Genomic DNA, 22,116 nt, shown 5'->3' with positions numbered 1-22,116 from the left:
GGGGAAAGCAAACTTCATTGCTAGAAGCCTGTTTTAAAAATATAATACCTGGGAGACTACCCTGGCATCCTGGAAACTGAGCCTTCGTGTTTATCCATGAAATAAGTATGTGAGGACAGAAGTGGTTTAAATGCCTTGATTCTGCCACTCTGCTGATGAACCTCCCTACGTTGGGAGGGAATGGGATGACCTTCAAATTTACTTACCACAGCTAAATGTTTTCATTTGAATTTTGGAGCAGGTTTTGTGTTTGTTCTTGTAATATGAATAACTTAAGGGTAGTGGCTTTCAAACTCCTTTGATTTGTAAACCCCAGCTGTTTTTCAGTGGTTTTGTAGACCCTGTCAGAAATCTCACGTATGCACATTGCTGTATAGTGTGTTGTTATTTTTTCTGAGTTCATGGATGCCTTTAAACTGGTCTGTGTTTCTTTGAGGAGGAGGAAGAGAAGAAGGTGCAAACCACAGTTTGAAAAGCTGTGCATAAGGAGTCTTTTTCTGGAAGTGACAGTTTATTTCCAAGCAACCTCAAAAATAGCATTGGGATTATTTTATGTTTTGGGGTTTTGTGTTTGCTTGGTGTTGGTTTTTTGTTTGCGTGTGTTTTTTGTCCTTTTTTTTTTTTTTTAATCAGTGAAACTAACCCTTTTCCACATTCAAAAACATGAGTCGTGCCCCCCCCTCCCCCCCCAATTAAAGAACTCAGCTTGAATTTATTTAAAGTTTTACATTAGTTTTCCTTATGAGGCCAAGTTTTCAGAAATTTTTTTTTTCCTCTGCAATGATGAAGGCTGTAAAAGTGATACAGTGGAGCCATATAATGACTTTATTCTAAGAGCTAAAATTTCAGAATAACAATCATTAGAGCACTGCCAACACAGTTTTGAGCAGCCAGCGCTGTGCTGGCTTGAATCAGATTTCAATCAATAAACCAGAAGTGAAAGGCACTGCTGCTCATCCTGTTTGAGAACTCCCTTTTCTTTATTTACCATTCAATGCAGCAGCTAGGATTTCTTCAAAACACATGAAGGTTAAGTGTCAAAACAACAGGCAAGTCTATTCTGTGCCATATAGCTGAAACTGTGGTTTTGTGAACGAATTCGTAAGTGCACGTTGCCACTGAAATAGCATTGATTTGGGTTTGGACTTGAATGGTCAGCGAAGAGCTTTTCAACCCTTTACTGCCCATGAGGAGCCTGGCAAACAAATCTGGCAAAGCTTAGCTAAACTTAATTTTGACACAAGTGTTTTTCCTGTGGTCACTTAGTCAGACACAGAACTTTCAATGACTAAGTGAGCCAGTAAAATCTCTGTTAGTGTACTGGGATGTAGCTAATTATCAGTAGACATAAATGATTTTTTTTTTTTAAATGTGATTATCTGTAGTTTAACCTGTTCTATCACTTGTGATGGATCTGCCATTAATATCTACCTTTTCCCCCCCTTTTTTTGCCAACGTTAAGTGGCTAAAAGCCAAGGTAAGAAGTGTTATTTCTCCTTTGACCCACAGTGCCTCATGTGACTGATAGTAGAGGCTGCAGAGCCATTAAAACTGAAAACTAGCGCTCTCTTATGCTCTCCTTTGCTTTCCATTGGATATTTAGATTAAACGTGCTATACTTGATTTTTTTTTTATTTACAGCGTTTAGCGTGTGTCAATGTATCTGTGATACATTGACATCTGCATTTATACATAGATACATTAATTTCTCTAACACATGTAGTGCTTTGCTCTGAATTCAGTAGATGCCTTGATTCCCTTCACTTACATTTTTTGCAGGAGACTTCCCAGACAACCTTAATGACTCTGCTAGTCAAATAGCAGGGACAAATTGAGAAATTTTGGGCCCATGCTGACTGTATTGTACTGTCAGTGTTAAAAAGTTTGATTTAAATTATTAACCCCCCTATGGAGATTAACACAAATGTGGCTTCCCTTTAAAGAAAAGAGGATATAAGAGATTTGTGCATGAACCTGTCAATTGCCTACCTTTCTGATGTCTGTTGTAAATTAATAGCAAAAATAACATTAAGCTTGTATTTAGACTATTTGTATTTACTGGGGTCTGTCTTGCGTGTAGCTGAAAACTTGCTGTTTGACAGCTGTCTGGGAATTCTCACTTCATATTCTTACACTTAAAAAAAAACAACCTGTCAATAATAGAGCTGCTCTGTTATAAAAATAAAATCATGTTTTTCCTTATTTCAGCATGGAAATAACCAGCCTGCAAGAACTGGCACCTTGTCAAGAACAAATCCGCCTACACAAAAACCACCAAGTCCTCCCATGTCAGGCCGGGGAACTCTGGGGTAAGAATGAAGATTGCTTGGTCCCGCCTGTGTAATAGAAAGTTTTAATTGTGCTGGTGTTGGTGTTTCTTAAATACATGGATAGATGGCAATTCTGATTGCGTGTAGCAAAAAACACAATTACCTTTTCTGCATAAACCCTTTCAGCTGCACTGACTCTTTATTTTCATGATGACCTTTTGAAAGAATGTTTTTTTTCATGGGGGATGGATTTATTATAGATATGGGTAAATGAAGAGTCTATTGTTATGCCTAATTTTTGGGGATAAATCCTTAGTGACACAAAATAATATCAATAAGGTTTTAACTTCAGTGGGGAAAAGACTTCATTGTTAAAGTTTTTGTCTACTCATTTCTCAGTATTATAAGAGGTATGAAATGGCTGTTGGTGCCATATTTGTTGCATTATCTAAGCAAAATTTGTGGCATTGTGAACAAATTGGCAACATTGATTTTTATGCTTAAATGAGGAAGGATTTTGCTATTCCTGAGTTGCACTGTGACCAGAGTTCCCTGCCGTAGCATGTGTTTTGCTGCTGTGGACCTGTGGGGAGTGAAATCTGCTTATCTTGGTTTGCCAGCAAGTAGTTGTTGCTAGGGACCAAAACATTAATGCTTGAGAAGCTCAGAGCATGTGCCATATGGTTTTGTCTGTGCAATGTCTTCCAAAAGACATCCTAAACAAGACCTTGTACCTATTTGTCACTCTCAGTCTTTCTGTTATGCTGTGACGGACTGAGGCACTGTAAAGCTGGCTGGCATGGTTGTGTTGGCTTCAGGTATGTTGTCTGGGAGAGGTGGGGAGCTAGAAAAATGACAAATAATAAGACGGAACAGGATGGAGATCAGGAGCAACGGTCAAGGAAAATTAGGAGCAGCAACTCCTTTTGTTGAAGACCTAATGATTTTTTAATCCTGATTTGATGCTTTGCTGCTTCACCATGGCAGTGTTTGTTGTGTATTCTGCAGAGAAATTACCCTAGAGGTTTCCTCAGCATGTTTTGTGAAAATTCCCATTGCTCATGGGCATGCAATCAGTATTCCAATTGTCTCTCTTATCCCAGCTGAGAAAGAGTTGTTTATCAGCCCTGGGAAGCTAGGTAGCGCTTTCATGTCCTCCTGGACATTTCCTAGTGAAACAGCAGCATTGATGTACTGGTGAGCTGCCTCTCTCTAATACCTCCCCCCTGAACAAGCCGGAGCTGTTTGGTTGCCTTAGCTGATGCCTGATAAGGATTAATCAGCTGAACGTCATTTCCAGATGAGCTTGACAAGAGGCAGCAGTTGGCTGAGGGGGAGGAATAATGTGGGTTCGTACAGATTTCTGTCTGCCCTCCTTGTTCAGGAAGTGCAGCTCTTGTCTTGAGCAGCCGTGTTCTGCCAAAGCATGAAATATAGGCATGACTGTTTCCCTAATTTATGCAGAAAAAATTGCTAGAAACCGCAAGGATACTAGTCTTTTCCCTTTGATCCAGAAAACAGAGATAAGCGTGTAAAATTGGAACGAGCTTGGTGGGTAACACGGGCCTTTAAGTATGTGCTGCCTATTGTGCAGCTTGTCCCTCCAAGGCAGGACTATCTAAAGGAATATGGTGGGGAGGGAGTCCTGCACAGAAATCGCTCAGGCTGAAAAGGGAAAGGGACCGCAGGAAGCAGGGGTCTCTTCACCGGACCAGGAAAACCTTGGATGCTCAGCTTGGAAGTACCACAGGAGAATGAGTGAATTGCTGGAGCTGGATGGAGGGAGGAGTAGTTGCAGCAGTGCCTTGAGGGTCCTGGGACAGAGCAAGACCTTGGACTCCCTGTAGCTCTCCCTGGTGGCAACGGGCATCAGCACTGCACTGAAGCGTTGGGGGACAGTGAGGTGGGGAGCGCTGGGCAGTGTCAGGGAAGAGTGTTTTCCTGCTCTGCATAAGGCTGGCAGAAAAGCAAAGGGAAGGATTGGACTTGAGTGACAGAAAGAAATTATTTTTTACTTCTCTGGTGCTTAGGAGTTTGAGTTCTTCAATGAAGCTGAGAAGAGCAAAGGAGAAACTGAGGCATGGCTGAACCTGAGGGTGTAGTTGGGGTTTGGTTTTGACAGTATTTTTAAATTGTACAGGCAAAATAAATAGCACTACAGAGCTGAGTAGTAGTTCCTATTGCCAGTGCATTCCAAGGTAGAATACTTCAAAACATTAGTTTTCAAGGTTATTTCTGTTGCAAGCACATTTAAAATCTTCCCTGCTTATAATTTTATTGGGTGATATTTAGAGCTCTATCTCTTACAACTGGAATACAAAGTTTCTTTATTTTTCCCACGACTGATCTCTTTTGGCAGATCTATAGGTGGTGGCAGTCTGCATATTAAAATAATCTGGAGTTCTTTATATAGACAAACTAATTTACAAACACTACAGTGCATGCAAACAATTACGGTATTTCTGCTTTTCTCTTTGAGAGGTTTTAATAATAAAATGTTATAGTTAAAATTAAGTACCGTTGCATTCCATATTGTAAAAAGGAAGTCAGTAAGTTTCTTAAAATATCAGGAAGCCATATAACTTACCAACCTAGTTATAACCAGTAATTGAACAAATGATTAAATACCAGTAGTTTAGTATTTTTATTTTTGCTTTGCATTGCCAAATTCCACATCTTGCAAGGGATCCCTTGCAAGATGTTACTGGTGCGAACTGAAGAGCTTTGCAATTCAGTATAATAAATGCACTGTTCTTAAGGCAGTAATGGGTCTGGTAAATAGATCTCGAAAGATATGTTATATTTCTGACGATGCGGTCTGCTAGGTGACCTTGGAAGTCTCTGGGCTTCCCTTTCTTGGGCTGCAAAATGGAGACAATGAAGCTCATCTGTGAAGCACTTTAAGATCTGCTTAAGTGATATGAGATTGCTTGATTATTGTGTGAAACAATGCTACTAGGAAGAGCACTAGTGATTGCAAATGTAACTTGTTCTGTGAATCTTTCAGCCTTACTCCTGTCTTAATGAGTTGAATACCTTTAGCCAAGAATGCTTTTAGGATGGTTAAGTGTTTGGAGGGGAGGGGAAGGGGGGAAAGAGGAAATTGTTACAGTGGAAGCTTGTCCTGTGCAGTGTACTGAAAGGTAACCCTGGAACATTACGCAGGTGTAACTGTTGTATGTTATGTAGTTCAAAGAATATATTTTGGGTGGTAAATTTAGCTTAGGCTTTTTTAATCAGTTTGTGCTGCAGGCTAACTTTTATGGATCTATCCACATAAGTCCACATAAGAGCACTTTAGAGAGTTGAACGTGACTTGTCTACCCCACCTGGTGGAATTTGTTTAATACACTGTAATGTGGGTCACTGTGCAGTGATCTCTCATGAAAACTTAAAAAACAAATGGCTTCACTACTTCATTCATTTATCCTTTTGATCTTCTGATCCTTTATCTTTCTGTCTTCAAATCTTTTTTTCCTTGACCAGACGAAATACTCCTTACAAAACCCTGGAGCCAGTCAAACCGCCAACAGTCCCCAATGATTACATGACCAGTCCTGCCAGACTGGGCAGTCAGCACAGTCCAGGAAGGACGGCTTCCTTGAACCAGAGACCACGAACACACAGGTAGAGCATTTTCTCACTGTAACTTTTTCCTGCCTGGCATGCTGATGCTTACTAAAGTCACAGAAAAGCTTTGAAGCTTTGTGCCTGTTGGCTTTTTGTTGAAAGGCAAAAGGTGAGTATTCTACCACTCTGCATTAACAGAACTTCACTGTATTGTTGACTTCTCTAACACATAGAAGTGTCTTCATACTCTATAGAAGCCTCGTTGTATCTAGCAGCTTACTTCCATAACCACAGGCCTTGTTTCATATAATCAAGTTATTTTGTTCTATGGAATTTATTTCCCAAGACTAAGCAAAACTTCAAAATTTATGCAGTTGTAAGGTAGAGTAGTGATGGATCCTAATGGGTTTAAAGCTGCATTATTAACCTTAGCCTAAAATACACTTAGGCTTTTTTTGTTTTGTTTTCAAGACCACTAATTGTAAAGAGAAATTTCTGTTGATTAGAAACACTGTGGTGAAGGTAGTCTGAAAGAGCTGATTGCTTTCTTTTGGCTAAAACTTAATGCTCATAATCAGTGCTAGCGTGGCAGAAGTAGAAGATAAAACCTATTCACAGAGCAGGTATTGGCATCAGCCAGTTGTTTCCCCATGCTTAAGGGCTTTGATGAAAGAGTAGTGTGTGTTTTGGGTGAGAAAGGTGTTCCAAGTGTACCTTGGGTTTTTTTAATGTATCTTTTTTTCTCAAGTTGCAAGGCTACATCTTTCTCTGAGCCTTTTGAGTGAGTTCAGTTTTTTCAATTTCATTTTTATCATAGGCTATAAACTGCAGGGAAAAAACAGACAAAAGAATTCAATGTAGTAGAAGTAAGACGTTGGCTTATTTTTTAGAGAGTTTGTTTTTTTTTTTTTAACTCCCAGTAGGCAGTTAAACATGGTAGGTCACTAACGGGGGTTGAGAGAGTATTTTGGACACAGTTGATCATGAAATACTGTCAGAATGAAATAACTTCTGAATCTGGCTGCAGTGAAGATCTTGTTAATCTGTTTAGGTGGCTACTGTGAATGCTCCCTACTCTTGTCTCACAAGATCTTCTTTTATGTAGATTGAACTTAGAAATTCAGCCACAACCATGGTGACAAGATCAAGGTCTTCAGCAGACAGAACACTAATTTTGAAGGAATTCTCTTGGCTTCCATTTCAGATCACTGATTTTCTTTTTTGTGACAGTGTTATTTTCTTAACATATATTTGAATCATTTGCACTTGACTCTTGACAGCACTGATTTGTAGCTACCCAGGAATGGTAAATAAACTATAACATCAGTGAGTATGCTTTAATTAGCATGGATGGGTTAAAGTGGTGTTTTGGCTTCAAAAGATCTTGACTACTTAGTTCCCTTTATATTATCCATTTAATCCATGTAAATTAAAGCCTTGGCCTAAGGAGTGCTCTTGGATAAGAATAAGGACAGATTCTGCCTGAATCTTGATTCTTTTTCAGCTCCCTCAATGAAAAGAAGTGTTATAGCCTCCAAAGGCACGTGTAGAAATGTTATCCAGTAGTTCACTAGAAGTATGTTCTGTAAAAATCTGTATTGCTGGCCTCTAATTTGTATATCATATAACAGTACTTAGATAAATTGTTATCTGGCTGTACTGTTACCTTTCAGACTATCTTAGAAACAAACTTCTCCTACACAAAAAGTATGTGCATGGGTGGGGAGGAGGGTGTTAGATTAACAGAAAATTATCCACACCATACCCCACACCACAGCCCACCCCAATTAGTTTATTGTGGCTGTTCTCAGTTAAAAAGTTCTCAATCTAAACTTCTGTTCTGAGTAGAGGAAATATTCCTCCGGCAGCATAAATAATCTTAAATAATTGTTTATAGTTTAGGGATGAACTCTTCCAGCCCCAGCTTATTACTTTCAGTTATTACAAGGCCACTGAACTATTCCTGCAGTTGTTACTCCATTGCCTAGAACTGGTATGGTTGCTTACCTTTTTGTTTTTTAAAGCATTTAATTAGACATCTTATGCATAGTGATGTTTATCAGCTTAGCTAATTCCATTTATTAGGAGTGTAATACATCCAGACTTGATTAGCTGTATGCAATTGTAGGTAGAGACAGAGGCATTTTAAAGGGGATTTTTCAACAGTCTGTAATTGAGTTAGGATAGCAGAGCTCACACAAGAAGTGTGACTGTTGATAGGCCTTTGTAGGAAATGCTGTGCTCATATGTGTGTTTTTTCTTTTATAGCGGTAGTAGTGGAGGTAGTGGCAGTCGAGAGAATAGTGGAAGCAGCAGTATTGGCATTCCCATTGCCGTGCCTACACCTTCACCGCCAACCATTGGACCAGGTATGCGGGACTCTTCCCATGGTAACTTAAGGCTGTAATGTCAGTCGCTTGTGTTTGCAGAGGGATTTTGACTGAATACGATGGGGTGGAAACTGTCCTGAAGCACAGTCCTAGTCAGGAAGTCTCTTATGAGTGCTGAGGGACATCTAAAGTTTTAATTCTTTACCAAAAGTACTTGCAGAACAATCTCTTATAGAATAGCGGATGGTTAAAACACCTTTGTCGGTCCATGTTTTTACAAGATAATCAAGGAGCGGGGGGAGGATAGCAGAGAGGTGTATCCTTTTAAAGCTTAAGTATATTTTTAAATGCCTATCTACAATTTGGCATTTCTGGATGCTCTGAGAAGCAGCAGCAACTATGTACATGTTTGGGAAACGTTGTCTTCTGAAGTAGCCTGCTAACTTTACCATCTGCCAGTGATGGTATGTACATGTTCTTTTTTTAATTAAATAAAAGTCTTTACTTCAAATAAAACACAGAAGATGACCTACGAAAACACTGCTAGTAGTAGAATTCAGGCTTATCCACCAGTGTTGTTTATGCTACGATTACAGTCTGAAGTTGCTAAGCTATGATGAAGATCATTGAGAGAGGCAGGAGAACTAGTGTGTATAAGATAGCACAGCAATAAAAAAGAACCATGTAGGATCTCTCAGCATCAAAAGCATACTCCCTTGTCTTTAAGAATGATGAATGGTGAGAATGTGTAGGATCCTTCTTTATTATAAGCCGGCAGGATTGTTATCGTGGTAATAAACCAACTCAGTCACTTGTTTACTATCTGTGTATTTTGTAAGCACATAAAGCTAATTTGCACAAGGACACAGTGGAGTTTTGGTGTAATGTAATTTTGCTATTGCACCTCTTAAATCTCTGTTCCTCCGATGATGAGTCTTCACTTTCTCACACAGGTGTAGACTTTCCTTTCCCAGGTGTTTCTGATCCTGCAGTGGTACAAATAGGCATGAAATCTTACTATGTCTGGCATCCCATAAAAATCAATGGGAATAAAGATCTGCAGGTACAGAACCCTGTGTAGGATCAGGGTCTGAGTTTGTATCAGTTGACCAAAGTTGAATTTCTGTATTTATTTGGGAAGCCTATCAAGTGCCCATGGTTTCTTATTTGGTGTTTGGGTTTTTTTTTAATATATGGCCTAATTGGGAATATAAACTATTTTATTAGCACACATTTCTGTTCTTCCTCCTCCTGGAGCCCCGCCAGCACCACCACTGCCACCACCTCTCCCGATGGGCAGTCCGATAGGTGAGACTTGTGTCAATGCTGAAGTGATTGCAGTCGTGCTGCATAATCAATAATCATCTCTTCCTAATGGACTTAGTGAGGGTGTTTTTTCTTCTGTGGTGGGGTCTACATGATTTTAGTATAAAAATCAGTTCTGGGACTTTTTTCGTTTCTTTGTTTTTAAACAAATCTAATCTCCACTAATTTCCTGTGGTTAAAGCCTCTGAAGGTAAATGCACAAGGTATGGGGAAAAGGCTGCCAGTTGCTTGAAATGTCTGTTCCCAATAAAGTTAAGATCCAATTAGTCTGATCTATAAGAACTCAAAAGCAGCTTGAATATTGGTATTCTGCTGTATCACTCCTGCAGCTGAAACTAAGCCACAACAGTTGCACTCTGGTTTAAAAATGGTAGCTGATGTGTAGGGTGATGTACGTATTCTATCCTGTGGGTGTAAAGTGACTGAAAAGCAGAAGAGTCTGTCACAGTGGCTTGGGTTTGATTCTGTAATGCTGCAGGCGGCTGGCAAACTGGAAGACTTGAGGATACGAACTAACAGTTCTTGAAAAATTGCTTCAAGCATTACATATAGCTGCTAGGATGGGATCTAAAAGTAGTACTTTTCAAAACAGGCAGGATAAAATACCCCACCCCTTCCTGTCACAGGCTGATGACAAAATTCATTGATTGTGTTATGAAAGTAGCTTTGGAGGCTTTGACCCACATAACCCTTTGCACTTTCCCTTACTGAAGTGTTAAGTGAAAGTGACTTTGGATAGCATTACAGGACTGCAAACTTCTGATCACACACTGTTTGTGTATATGTGTGTGTGCATTTTTGTATATATTTATATATATTTGTATAAGAGATATACATATGTATATAAAAGCACAAAACATTTTATTGCAAAACAATTTTTGCATTTAAAAATTGCATTGATCCATGTGACCTCAACGTGTGAGATTCATTAGTTTGCAAGGTGTGATTCTTTTCTCATCTGTCAGGTTAATCCAAAAGAGAACTTAAATTGTTTTATTAACCTTGAAGTTTGTGCAGCAAGCATGTGGAAGGTAAAAATGGGTATTCATCCTGAAGAATGAGTGACGTGTCTTTCTGTCAGCTGGCATTGGTGATTCTGATTTGTTAGTGCAAATTCCATCAATATAAAAAGCATAACTAGCAAATATGATCGATAAATGTGCCAAGTGTCAGAAGCTCATGACATTTGTTTTACTGTTTTGTTAGAGTGTCTTTTTATATTAGATTGGAGACAAGTTCTGGTTCACAATGGAAAACATATGCTTTGAGCAGAATGTGGATTTTTTTCTGTGTGCTTTTTAATAAAGGGTATTGCATGTAGAATAATTGAGATATGCTTAGGAGTTGGAAGCTGATTCAATTTTCCAGTCCAATCCAGTCTCTCAAAGTAGTTCTCAGCATTTCTCAAATGCCCTTTATATGAGTGTTGGTTTACGTCCTGTGTGTTTTTTCTCATTATTGATTATAACAGGAATGTTTGTTTTCTGTTAATCTCCTGTTACTGGCCTTAAATTATTGGAGACCTGTAATCAAGTATTTCCCATGTTCTGGGCTTTTTTCTATTTTCTGCATTCTATCCCAAGTAATGCTCTGCTTAAGTCTTTTCCTTGGTTCCTCTGGCTAATGCTTTTCAGCTGCTCCGGGTTCAGCTCCTGGTTCCCAGTATGGCACAATGACCAGGCAAATCTCGCGACACAACTCTACCACTTCTTCAGCATCTTCTGGTGGATACAGACGGAATCCTTCTGTGACTGCCCCATTTTCTGCTCAACCTCATGTTAATGGCGGGCCTCTTTATTCTCAAAATTCAAGTAAGCTTCTAAGCTGTGAAATCACAAACTGTTTTGAGCAAAATGATTGTAAAAGCTTGCATGGCATTTTAATTCATTTATGAAGAGCATCAACCAAATTACTGCTTTCTTTCCTAAAATAGAAGGAAAAACAAACAAGAAAAAACATATTGAAGTTGTACAGTGATTGCATTATATGCAATTATACTGTTTTCCCCTCTGACTTGTTTGCTGTTACTTATGACGCGAAGTTATTATGATTGCCTATCTAATTATAGGCACGTTATACTTAGCATTTCAGGTGTGCTTGGAGAACATAAACTAAAACGAGATTTTTTTTTTTGCAGGAGACCTAATATGTTGTAGTACAGTCCCTCCACTACTGGGCTAGTGGCAAGAGAGTACTGTCAGAGCACAGTGCTCATGTAACAAACTTTTCCCATTACACAGTTCCTCCCTGTCTCTGTCTCCCAAATCCTTTCCTGATTCCAAGTTTCTCCTTTGTTCTTAGTTTTAAGCTTGACTGTTAAAGAGCTCAGTTTCTCTCTTTAGCAGATGACTCCTCTGTGCTTCCACACTAGTAGTAGTATAGATGGAGATGAATGAGGGAAGGGATGGATGCCGTGGGCAAGTGAGCAGATTTTAGTCAGCAGCATCCTGCCGACCGACCCAACAGGGCAAACGAGGTTCACTGCAGAAAGATCTGCAAAATAAGGATCTACCCAAGTGTTGGTAGAAAGCTGTTTTTATCAGGAATCTTCTTCCTTGCTGTTTCCATAAATTTTGACCAGATACACATAGAGGAGTGATAGTCCTCTAATGGTTTCTGGAGGTGTTCTTCAGCGTGCCAACTCTTTAAACTTCAGAGTGATATTTCTTTTAAAAAGAAAAGTTTGGGCTGAGGATCACTTTGGACCAGTGTTTCCTGTGGTGTACTTACTCTTAAGGAAAGAATGCATATAAAATGTTTGAGACACTGAGGTGAAGAGTCTTCTCAGTGGTTTAGAAGTATTACGTTTATCAGAAAGCATTTTTATATGCAGACACAGTACCTATCTATTTTTTTTCCTAATCCTGATTTTCCTCCCACTCTCTCTCACCCATACTGGCCCTTCATTTTCCTCCACACTCTTGTTCCCCCAAATTAATTCACCATAACAACAGAAACTCCTTCCTGTGTTCTGTTGAATAAACAGGGCTTTACTTCTGGAATACTTCTGGAAATAGTTCAGTTGTCTTAAATGCTGTGCACACCACCATTTCTTAACATTTACATTTGTCCAAAGCAATTTTTTGCTCAAATGCAGGTGCTGTTCCTTAATCTAGCCTCTCTGGTGTTTCAAAATACTGATTGTCAATGTTTTTTAAACAGTATTTTGATGGGTGTGTTTTTCTACTTTAAACTGTTTTCCTCTGTTTCTATAACTGGTGATTTTTTAAATTTTTTTAATGCTACTGTCTTGACATTAAATCCAGGTCCCATGTTTCCTTAAGGTTTTACTTTTCATGCTAACAAATACTCTGTTTTTTCTTAGATGTTTACTTCAATTTTGTGAGAAACCTGTTTGTTCTCCCTGTTTTATTGATCATTTCTCCCATACAGTTTATTTGATTATTGGTTTTGTAATGAACTAAATGCTCCATTTTTTATTCATCAAACATTAATCTTAGTTATGGCTTTATTTAAAACTGTTGCTTACTTGGAAGTACAGAACCTCTTTCAAATTTGGTTCCAACTGGATTACCCTGCTGAATTCCCACCTTCACAGGAATTTCTCTGCTTCAGTGCAAGAGAAATTCCAATAAGAAGGGGCATGGTGTAAACAAATGAGTTGATGTTTTGTTGGGTTTTTTCTTTTCCTTTTTTTTCTTTTCCTGCTGCTTCATGGGGAGACATCCTGACAGAGCTGATACATTGAATGGCATGCCCTACTGCTACCGTGCCTCTTTAATACCTGTAGAGGGAAGAGTTGAACATTTCAGCTGTCTGCTCAGCATCTCTGAGCACTGGTGACTTATGTCTCATCTCATTACTCACCAAATAGGTACATACTTTAGAGAAGACAATCTTGCAAGTGCTTCCTAGGGAGCTCTGTGCGCTAGTGTAGCCAGTTGTAGCTGCTGAAGCTTTTGCCAGCCTCTTAGGTTGCTGAGTGCCTCTAACCACAGCAGACTTAATAGTTTAAAATAAAATTCCATTCTGCTCTAAACCCATCTGGTTTTCCTACCAACAAGCAACAAGGTCCCTTTTTCTATGTAAAACAAAAACATAGTAAGCCAACCCACTGCCCCCTGCTCCAGCAGAACAAAATTATGGGAGGTGCTCTCTGTATGAATATTAAGTATTGATGTTGCAGCATTGTTTTCCTTGTAAAGTAGTTGTCTTTGCTCTGTGTCAGTGCTGCTTTGCTGCACTTGTTGTAGCACTCTACTTCTAGAGGAGGAGTCCAGAGTCCTGCGAAATGTCACCTCTACTTCTAGTACCATACTTTTAAAAGATAACTCCTAAATTTGAGTAATCCTTATTTGGCAGCAAGACTAAAAGCTCAGTTTTGCATGCTCTCCAAGTGAAGCGGAGCAAGTCCCTTCACAAGCGCATCCTGTGAGCTTCCAGACACACAGCCCGCACTCAGCTTTTTGTTCATCTAAACGCAGGGGAATGCTTTGCTTTTTGATCCTCGATTGGCTAACCACGAATTCAGCCTTGTTGGAAACAAGCTTGAAGAAGGTTCTTCCATGTGTGTGTTCTTGTTGTTCTTTACATACTTTGTTTTGTGATCCTCGTTACTGACGGCTGCTTTTGTTTGTTTCCTTTTTTTTTTCCCCCCCTCCCCTTTGTCTGTTTGACTTTCCCCGATATGGTGTGTGTGTGTGTTGCTGCCAGTTTCTATTGCTCCACCCCCTCCCCCTATGCCTCAGTTGACTCCACAGATACCTCTCACAGGCTTCGTGGCCAGGGTGCAGGAAAACAGTAAGTTTGGACAAGCTGAGCTGTTAAAGGGTAGAGCCTACTTTCTTCTAGCATGCATGGCTGGCAAGTCAGACTCTATTTTGTTTCCTTTTCCAGAAGCTAATACCATCTTGCATTCTAGTGTCAATATGCTATTGGAGCTGAAGGGCACACTCTTCAATATTCTATAACGTGCATGTTTATTACTGACCCATTTAAGTTCTGAACTGCAAATTTATTATAGAAGTACAGTATGAAATATGTGGCATCTGCTTGGTGTGAATATAGAAATGTATCTTAAAAATATTAATTTTATGTTGAATCATTCTGCCTGAGGCTTTTTTGCTAGGGATAATTGATTAGTTTTTATTAGAAAGGCTTACATAGACTGTCAAAATATGTACTGTGTAACCATTGACTCTAATACTGTAGTAGTTTTCAGGAAGCTGTACAGTCAATTGAAAATGTGCAGTCTTATGATCTAATGCCGATACAAAGGAGCTTGTAAGGTATTTCTCTTCTCATCAGCCTTTCATTCTCCATTTCTTTGTGTTCTCTAGCCAGATTTCCCTACTGAGCTTCTTGCAGCATAGCTCTGCTTGTTAGGTTTGTGAGAGATATGCTCCCTGGCTATGTTCTGTGCTGCAAGGTGTTTTATACTGGTAACTCTGCTTTTACCATTACTGCTTGATTCATTTCAGGTGAGTGTTACTGTTGCAAATGCTAGTGCAGCTGTAAAGTCGTGTTCCTGATCTGGGGACATCTTTGCTGTAGAAGTACGTTGCAGTTCTGTAGACAACAGAATGAATGCAATGTAGATAGGGCATGAAGTAAGTATATAAATGATTTTGAAGTGTTTGGGAGCCATAGCGAAGTCTGATAGCATCTATGGGGCTACTACTACATAGTAGCTACATAACTCCCGCGTACACTTAGGCCTCCCTGGTCTGACTAGCCTACTGTTCAGCTTCCCATTAGAGCTTTTAAGTGGTCATGTTCTGAGCATTCCCCTAGGGATAGGAGGCATCTCTCTGGTTCTCATTCGAAAAGAAGGTATTTTGGTGTTATGCTAGGTAAATAGTAAGAATCATGTTGATGTGGAATAGTATGCCACAAAATTGTGTCGAAGAACCTTTCCAAAATTCAAAGTGTAGGGGTAAGCCTACTGAAGATGGAGGTTATAGAATGTCTTCACTTGCAGGTAAACTTGAGAAAACTGACACCTGCTTCTGAATTGTTCCAAGTATTGTCCTCCTGGAGATAACGCAGTCCTTGGGAGAGTGGAGGTGAAAGGGCAGACTTATTCATGTGTGCAACAACAAAATGCAAGCTGACTTGTGAATGAGACTGCAGCAAAAATAGCTGAAGCTTGAAATCTGGTCTTAGGAATTGTTATTTTTATTTTTTTTTTAACAGTCCCTTGGGTTTGAAAGTTATATAACGGGTATGGCTTTGAGCTGCTGCTGCCTCATTTTGGAGGCAGGGCTGTGTGTGGCAGTCTGCGCATACACTCAGCAAAACTGGCTGTGGAGGCTGTTGTTGAGTTTTGGCATTGTGTGCTAGACTTTCATCTGCCTCATTTTCTGCAAGAAGTCTATGGGGGAGTGGAGTTAGGGAGATGTGGGTAGGCTTGTCTTTTCCTTATAAAGATCTGTGGGCTTGGAAAGCAACATCCTCTGCTCTGTGGACTTCTTTCAGAGTACAAGGACAAAGGGCTTAGAAACTATGCAATGTTTATTCTTTTTTCCTGCGCCCTGTGCCCAAACTGTGGGTATCGCTTTCAGAGAGGTTTTCCAGTGTGTCTGGTGCCCAGGGACAACTGATTTGATGTAAATTGCTGTACTGTCACACCCAGTCCTTTCAAAAGGAGTCTGCTGGTCCCCATTTAAAGAACAGGGATGTGAATACATACAAGCGAAAATGTCTCAATTTGGAGCTGTATAAATACTGGTCCTTTTACCCTTTCTCATTTAGTGTGGTTTTCTGTATGCTTCCCCTTCCTCAAAAAAAAAAAAAAAAAGAAAGTAATGCTATTCTAGAGTCTGCCTGTTTTAAGTTCAGAACCAGGAAAAGTCTAGGTTAAAATCCAAGAGGCGGGGGGGGTACTTCCATTGGGTGGAACTTGTCTAATTTTCTGTTCCATTATCTCCCCTTGTTTTAATGTGAAGTTGAGTTGTTTTAAATGTTTCCCATAAAGCATGCAGTTTCTGCACTGCATCTCAGTTAGGGTATGTGTTGGCACTTTCACACTTGCATTTCCTGCCCTCTTTTCTTCTTTTCAAATAAGCAACTTCATTGTTGAATAAATACAACCTTTTGCATTTATTAAGGTAAGAATTTCTCAAGATCTCAAAGGATTGTTGTTTCAGTACTGTTTGGTTTTTTTTCTGGCTGCAGACGGAAATTAAGGGGAGAAATACATTTTGTGAAAGATGTGCCGAAATTACTGTACAAAACCAATCCATTCATAAACAGTGTTGTCATGTGTCTGTGGTGGATTAATGAAGCCTGCCTGTGAGTGCTATTCAGTAACATGGGCAAGATGTAGCGTTCACTCGGCCAAAGACTTTGTCAGTCTGTCTCCAAGTGACATAAATGGGCTTCTGTATGGAAGAGGAATCACTAATACAGTGGCAGCCAGTTTTACTGATGGAGAGCGCTGTGGGGTATACAGCTCAGGTGGTCAAGTTGAAGAGGAGCTGGGCTTGCAGGTGAAGAATAGCGTTAGCTCTTCAAGGGATAGAGAGCGGGCTGGGTGCCAGGGCTGAGGCAGCCTCTGCCCCAGCAGCTCCTGCTGGCTTCTGCCCCCTCGCAGCAGGAGATTTGGCTTCCCCTATACCAGCGCAGCCTGTCTGACTCCACTAGGATACGGGAGTTGTGCTCAAGCCCCTTGTCAGGGGCATGTGGCTGAAGAGCAAAAGTTAGTCACTACTGGAGTAGTGGCCAGGCAAAAGTAAAGAGCATTAAAGCAAACAGAAACCCTATTTCTAATCTCCAGTGCCATTGTAGCTAGCAGTAGCTAAAGCTTCACTCAGTGGTGTTCTTTCCTTGCCCTGCAGCTTGGCTCTCTTCTCAAAATTATCATAGTGTGCTGGAGCTACACATTCTGGAGCACGTGCTCAGCCTGATGGCTCCTTCCAGTCAAACCCTTTCTAGAGCAGTGGTTTTCAGCCTGTGCTTTCAATGTGACTCCCAAATCTCTTGTAATTAAATCTGTATTACTGTATAACAAAGTTGAGTTTAATGACAGCAGCTTCCTTTCAGTAACTTCTAGCTTCATAGTGCTTACACCTAGGTCCATGTATAGTGGACCACAGTTCCCAAGGAATAGGATAAGTGACTTGATGTCTTGCCTCTGAGTGTGCTCTCTCTCCTTTGCTGCAAGGTGCTGTGAACGTTACTGAAAACTAATTTGGTGAACTGATTTTAAGAGTGATTTTTACCATAATGCCTTTCTCTTTTTCCCTTTCCCAAAGCAACTTGTAATTCTGCTGATTGGAGAAACTCAGGGCAGGGATTTGACATTTTGGATTATACACTTAATTCCTTGAGCACTTTTTCCCCAAGAGCAGCAGCTGCCTGTTGTAGCTTTCCATTTATTAATTGAATCCTGGATATGTGCACACACACAAGCTAGTCTGCAAGATAAGGATCAGTACAAAGCTTTTCTTCTGCAGAAGGATTACTTGGCTTTCTCTTACCTGGTTAAACCTTAAACATTAGTCTCTTCCATTTTTTTATGATCCATACCAGATCTTTTTGTCCCCTTAATGCTAGCTCTGAGAGAAAAGGAATCCAAGGAAGCAGTGTTCAGAAATAAGTCAAAGTGATTGTTATGGAAAAAGGATTTGTTAAAAAATAATCAAGCTGCTGGTCCAGTCCAGAGCCCTGTTGCTGCCTGGCTCAGAGGGTGCCACTCGGAGTCCTCCCATAGCTAACCGCTGCAGCTAGCCCCTCAGCGCATGGACGTCGGAGCAGGAAGCTTTCCTCTCTGCTGGTGTTCAGCTTATGCCCTGCAGCATGTGCTTTGACTCTAGTAGCATTTATACATAGGTTCGACCACTAATAACAAATGTAGTTGTATGTTGTAGCTGTTAATACAAAGCCTCTGTTTCTAATCAGTGCATGGTATTATAGTGCATGCTATGTGTGTTGTCCCCCCACTCCTTTATTTACAGTGTACAGCCTCAGGTTTGTTTGCATCTCCACGCTGTTTTGATTTAAGAAAAAAAATAATCTCCAAATGTTTCTAGTTGCTGATAGCCCGACTCCTCCCCCCCCACCGCCTCCTGATGAGATGCCGATGTTTGATGACTCTCCTCCTCCGCCACCCCCACCCCCCGTGGATTATGAGGATGAGGAGGCTGCTGTTGTGCAGTACAGCGATCCCTATGCAGATGGAGATCCTGCTTGGGCACCTAAAAACTATATAGAGAAAGGTAAGAGAAGCATTGCAACTGTGTTACTGCAGCATCAGAGGATTAATGGTATCTGAAGGGAATGAAGGACTTTGCTTGGGTCTGATGAAAACAATCGTTGTCCCTGCTGAGTCAGAACTTGAACCATTCTTTTCTTAGTTTGTCTGTGGCTACACCTAATGTGATAAAATATAATCCTTCTTTGGAAGGATTATAAAATACTTTCAAGCATTCCAGAATGGATTAAAAAAAAAATTCCTTCTTTAAGAGAAGCAGATGTAAATCAGATGGCTTTCACCTTTGCTGAGCTGCTGGACTGTGTCTGTATCTGCCTCAGGATTGCTGAGCAATCTTCTAGAAGTAGTGTCGCAAAAAGGCCAGAAGGTCCGAGCTCTATTTATCCCATCAAACTAGATAGCTAGAGTGGATCATTAGACTTTCAACGATAAAATGTAGTGAGGCTTCCTTGGAGGTGTATTGGTGACGCTGCATCAGCAGACTATTAGGTATGAACTTGTATAGTAAATGTCTCTTCCCATGAATAATTGAGATGCTGATTTCCTGCCTGCAGAGTTGTCTGTGTTCTGACAATGACCATTTTGTCAACAGCAATGTTGCAAGTTTTCTCATGATCTGGCTGGTACTGTAGTGCGTATGAAATGGGGTAGGGTACCTGTGATACCTGTCTTGGCAGAACTGCTGTGTTGCATCTTCACTCCTAGCTGGACTGTGTGCAGGACATACCTGTGGGATGAAAATAACTGATACACTGCATCACTATTTGCTAGGCATTAAGACATCAGATTTCTGAGAATATATATATGTAAAACAGTAGGTTCTTGGAATTCATAAAACTGATCAATTGCATAAATCCATGTTAACTGTTTTGAAGGGTAAGGCTGTGATGTCCAAAGTTTGTGTATTCATAGTGGTAGTTTTTAATTCTGGTGTTATTGGTGGTGACATTTACTGTTCTTAGGGAGATCTCTGCTTTCTTAATTGCACACAATGAGTTGGAGGTTGGTTAGAGTAATGTATTCACCAAGCAGATACTGAAAAATAGCTAATGTTGCTTTAAATTCGCTTCTACTTTTTCCTACAGTAACTTTTATACTTGCACTCATTGCAGCTCCTTGAAAAGTAATGCCAAAACTTCTTATCACATAGAAGCTCTGCAGAAAAGACCATCCATTTTTGTACAGTGGCTTTAAGCAGCTATGTTTACAAGATCATACACTGAAGTACATGATATGTAGCTGCAGGGGCCATAGCGTAGAAATTTTTTTCCTATTGGTCCATTTCAACAGAATGGTTTTTTAATTTTTTTTTTTTTTTAGGCTTTCTCTAATCGAGAGATCCCTATACAGGGATCTATATGCTTTTGAGGTAATCTGACCAGAAATGACTGCCACACTCATGGAGCCAGTTATTTTGTAGTTCAGGTTTTAAGTGTCCATATGCTCCACTTTACTGTGTCGCAATCAACTGTACCTCTCTGTCAATAGTTTAACTGAGCGTTCAGTGTAGTCACCACCCACTTCTTACTGGTAGCGAATGTTGCAAGGAAAGTGAAATTTCATTTTCTGGACTTAATGTTCAACAGGGAAAGCATGTGAATTCATTATGGAAAATCCTAGGATAGCAAACTAGTCTTATAAAAAAATAATTGTATTTCAAATAATGTTAATACTGGTGCTATTAATAAAATGCTAAACGTGTCCCTGTTCAATCCACAGTTGTTGCTATATATGACTATACAAAGGACAAAGACGATGAGCTGTCGTTTATGGAGGGTGCAATCATTTATGTGATAAAGAAGAATGATGACGGCTGGTATGAAGGAGTTTGCAATCGAGTAACTGGCTTGTTTCCTGGGAATTATGTTGAATCAATCATGCACTATGCCGATTAAAATCCTTTGCTTTTTGAAGTTGGGTCTTGTATTCAGTCATACCATGATTATTTACAAGGGGTAACGAAAAGCTAACAGAATTGTCTTAATATACTTTCAAAAAAGATGTGCCCATTTCTTCAGGCCATACTGTTTTAATGGTATGATTGAACGTCCATCTCTCTCAGTCTCTGGAGACAGTATGTCTTACCTGATGGCAATTTGTAAAACAAGCAACTGTCTATAACTGGTTATACTTATTTACTTATGCATTGTTAATTTTATGACCAGCCTAAATATTCTGGGGAAGTAGGGTATAATATTTAATGAACCATGATCAGATTGTGCCATTACATTTTTCAGTACAGCATGGTAACTAACACTACGTTAGACTAACATATTAAAATCTGGATGAGAAGTTTAATGTTAGTGCTGGTCATATTACTTTTTGTTTAGACTCTTTGCTCATTCTTGAACTATATTTGTTTAAAGCATGCATACAAACTTATGTATTGAAATATACTTTTTTAAAAATCCAAGATGCTTCCAATTGTTGTAATCTTTACCTGGAGTATTCTCACTAAAGTCTATTACAATGAGTTGTTTGGGTCTAAGGTGTCCATGTGAATCAAAAAATGGGTGGTCTTATGTATGTGTAATTTGTACCCAAGTTTTTTTAATGAGTAAATTTACATTATGACTTTTTCCATTCATAAATATATAAGTGAACCAAAGGTCTTGTCCATTACTTTGTTGGTTGGCTTGGCAAAGAAGTTTGGAATGCTAACTTAGCAAAACCATGGCTGTGTTATCCCAGGCAATGTACTAAAAAGCAAATGTTTGTAATGTGACTTTATCACTGACAGAGGGCAAATAAATTAGATATGAAACCTGAATTACACATTTATACATACTCTTAAAAGTTCTTTTCTTCCAAAATTAATTTTAGCAAGGATTCTTGATTGAGTGTAGTTATCTAGATGCAGTAAGTTGGACACCCTCTGTAACTGACATTTCTCAGTGGAAATGGTATCTGGCTTGGTGGTGTGCCCAGCTGAGCAGAGACTGCAGGCTGTCCTCAAGATACGACAAAGGGGCAACAAACATGACAGGAACTTAGCCATTGTGGCTAAGGAATCACAGGCTGAGACAGTTGGAGATTATGTACTTCCCTGTTCTACACATTCTGTGGCTTAAATAACCTGAAAAGGAATGTGGTAGTACTGGATAACTACTGTAAGAGGAATGTGTGTGGGACTTCAAAGCAGACTTCTAGGAGGGTACTGAATATACTTTATAAACGAGTGATGGAAGGTGATGGAGTTGAAGCTTTGACTGGCTGTTGAATAATTCATTTTTAGTGTGAGTTACAAATACTGAGCCTTTCATTTTCTTAACTGCAGCAATCTCAAATTCTGCATCTTGTTAACTGCTAGCAAGTAGCAACCAATAGCACACCTGTATTTCATTATGAATTGGAAAACTTGTCATTGATGTATATAACCTATTAAAGTCTACATACAGTGTTTTATAAGAAACCAATTTCTGTACGTACAATTCCAGGTATTTCT

At 39.7% G+C, this 22,116-nt stretch overlaps 1 protein-coding gene across 10 annotated transcripts in view; it reads left to right on the top strand.

The window, feature by feature from the left end:
* The window catches only part of ABI1 (abl interactor 1), an 82,450-nt gene extending 60,365 nt beyond the window's left edge, over positions 1-22,085 (top strand). The window contains exons 4-12 of one of the 10 annotated variants that reach the window (XM_072854496.1): positions 1,463-1,477; positions 2,209-2,309; positions 5,757-5,897; positions 8,109-8,209; positions 9,398-9,478; positions 11,131-11,307; positions 14,171-14,257; positions 18,490-18,675; positions 20,391-22,085. In XM_072854496.1, the coding sequence (XP_072710597.1) occupies positions 1,463-1,477; positions 2,209-2,309; positions 5,757-5,897; positions 8,109-8,209; positions 9,398-9,478; positions 11,131-11,307; positions 14,171-14,257; positions 18,490-18,675; positions 20,391-20,566 (1,065 nt within the window). In that variant the 3' untranslated portion in view covers positions 20,567-22,085. The remainder of the gene's footprint in view (positions 1-1,462; positions 1,478-2,208; positions 2,310-5,756; positions 5,898-8,108; positions 8,210-9,397; positions 9,479-11,130; positions 11,308-14,170; positions 14,258-18,489; positions 18,676-20,390) is intronic. The other 9 variants (XM_072854490.1, XM_072854491.1, XM_072854492.1 and 6 more) reach the window with 9 other exon arrangements.
* The last annotated feature ends 31 nt before the right edge of the window (positions 22,086-22,116 follow it).

This window comes from Ciconia boyciana, chromosome 2 (assembly GCF_034638445.1).
Source record: "Ciconia boyciana chromosome 2, ASM3463844v1, whole genome shotgun sequence".
Classification (NCBI taxonomy): Eukaryota; Metazoa; Chordata; class Aves; order Ciconiiformes; family Ciconiidae; genus Ciconia; species Ciconia boyciana.
Note: the sequence above shows the minus strand (reverse complement) of the source record. Positions and strands in the feature narration are given on the sequence as shown.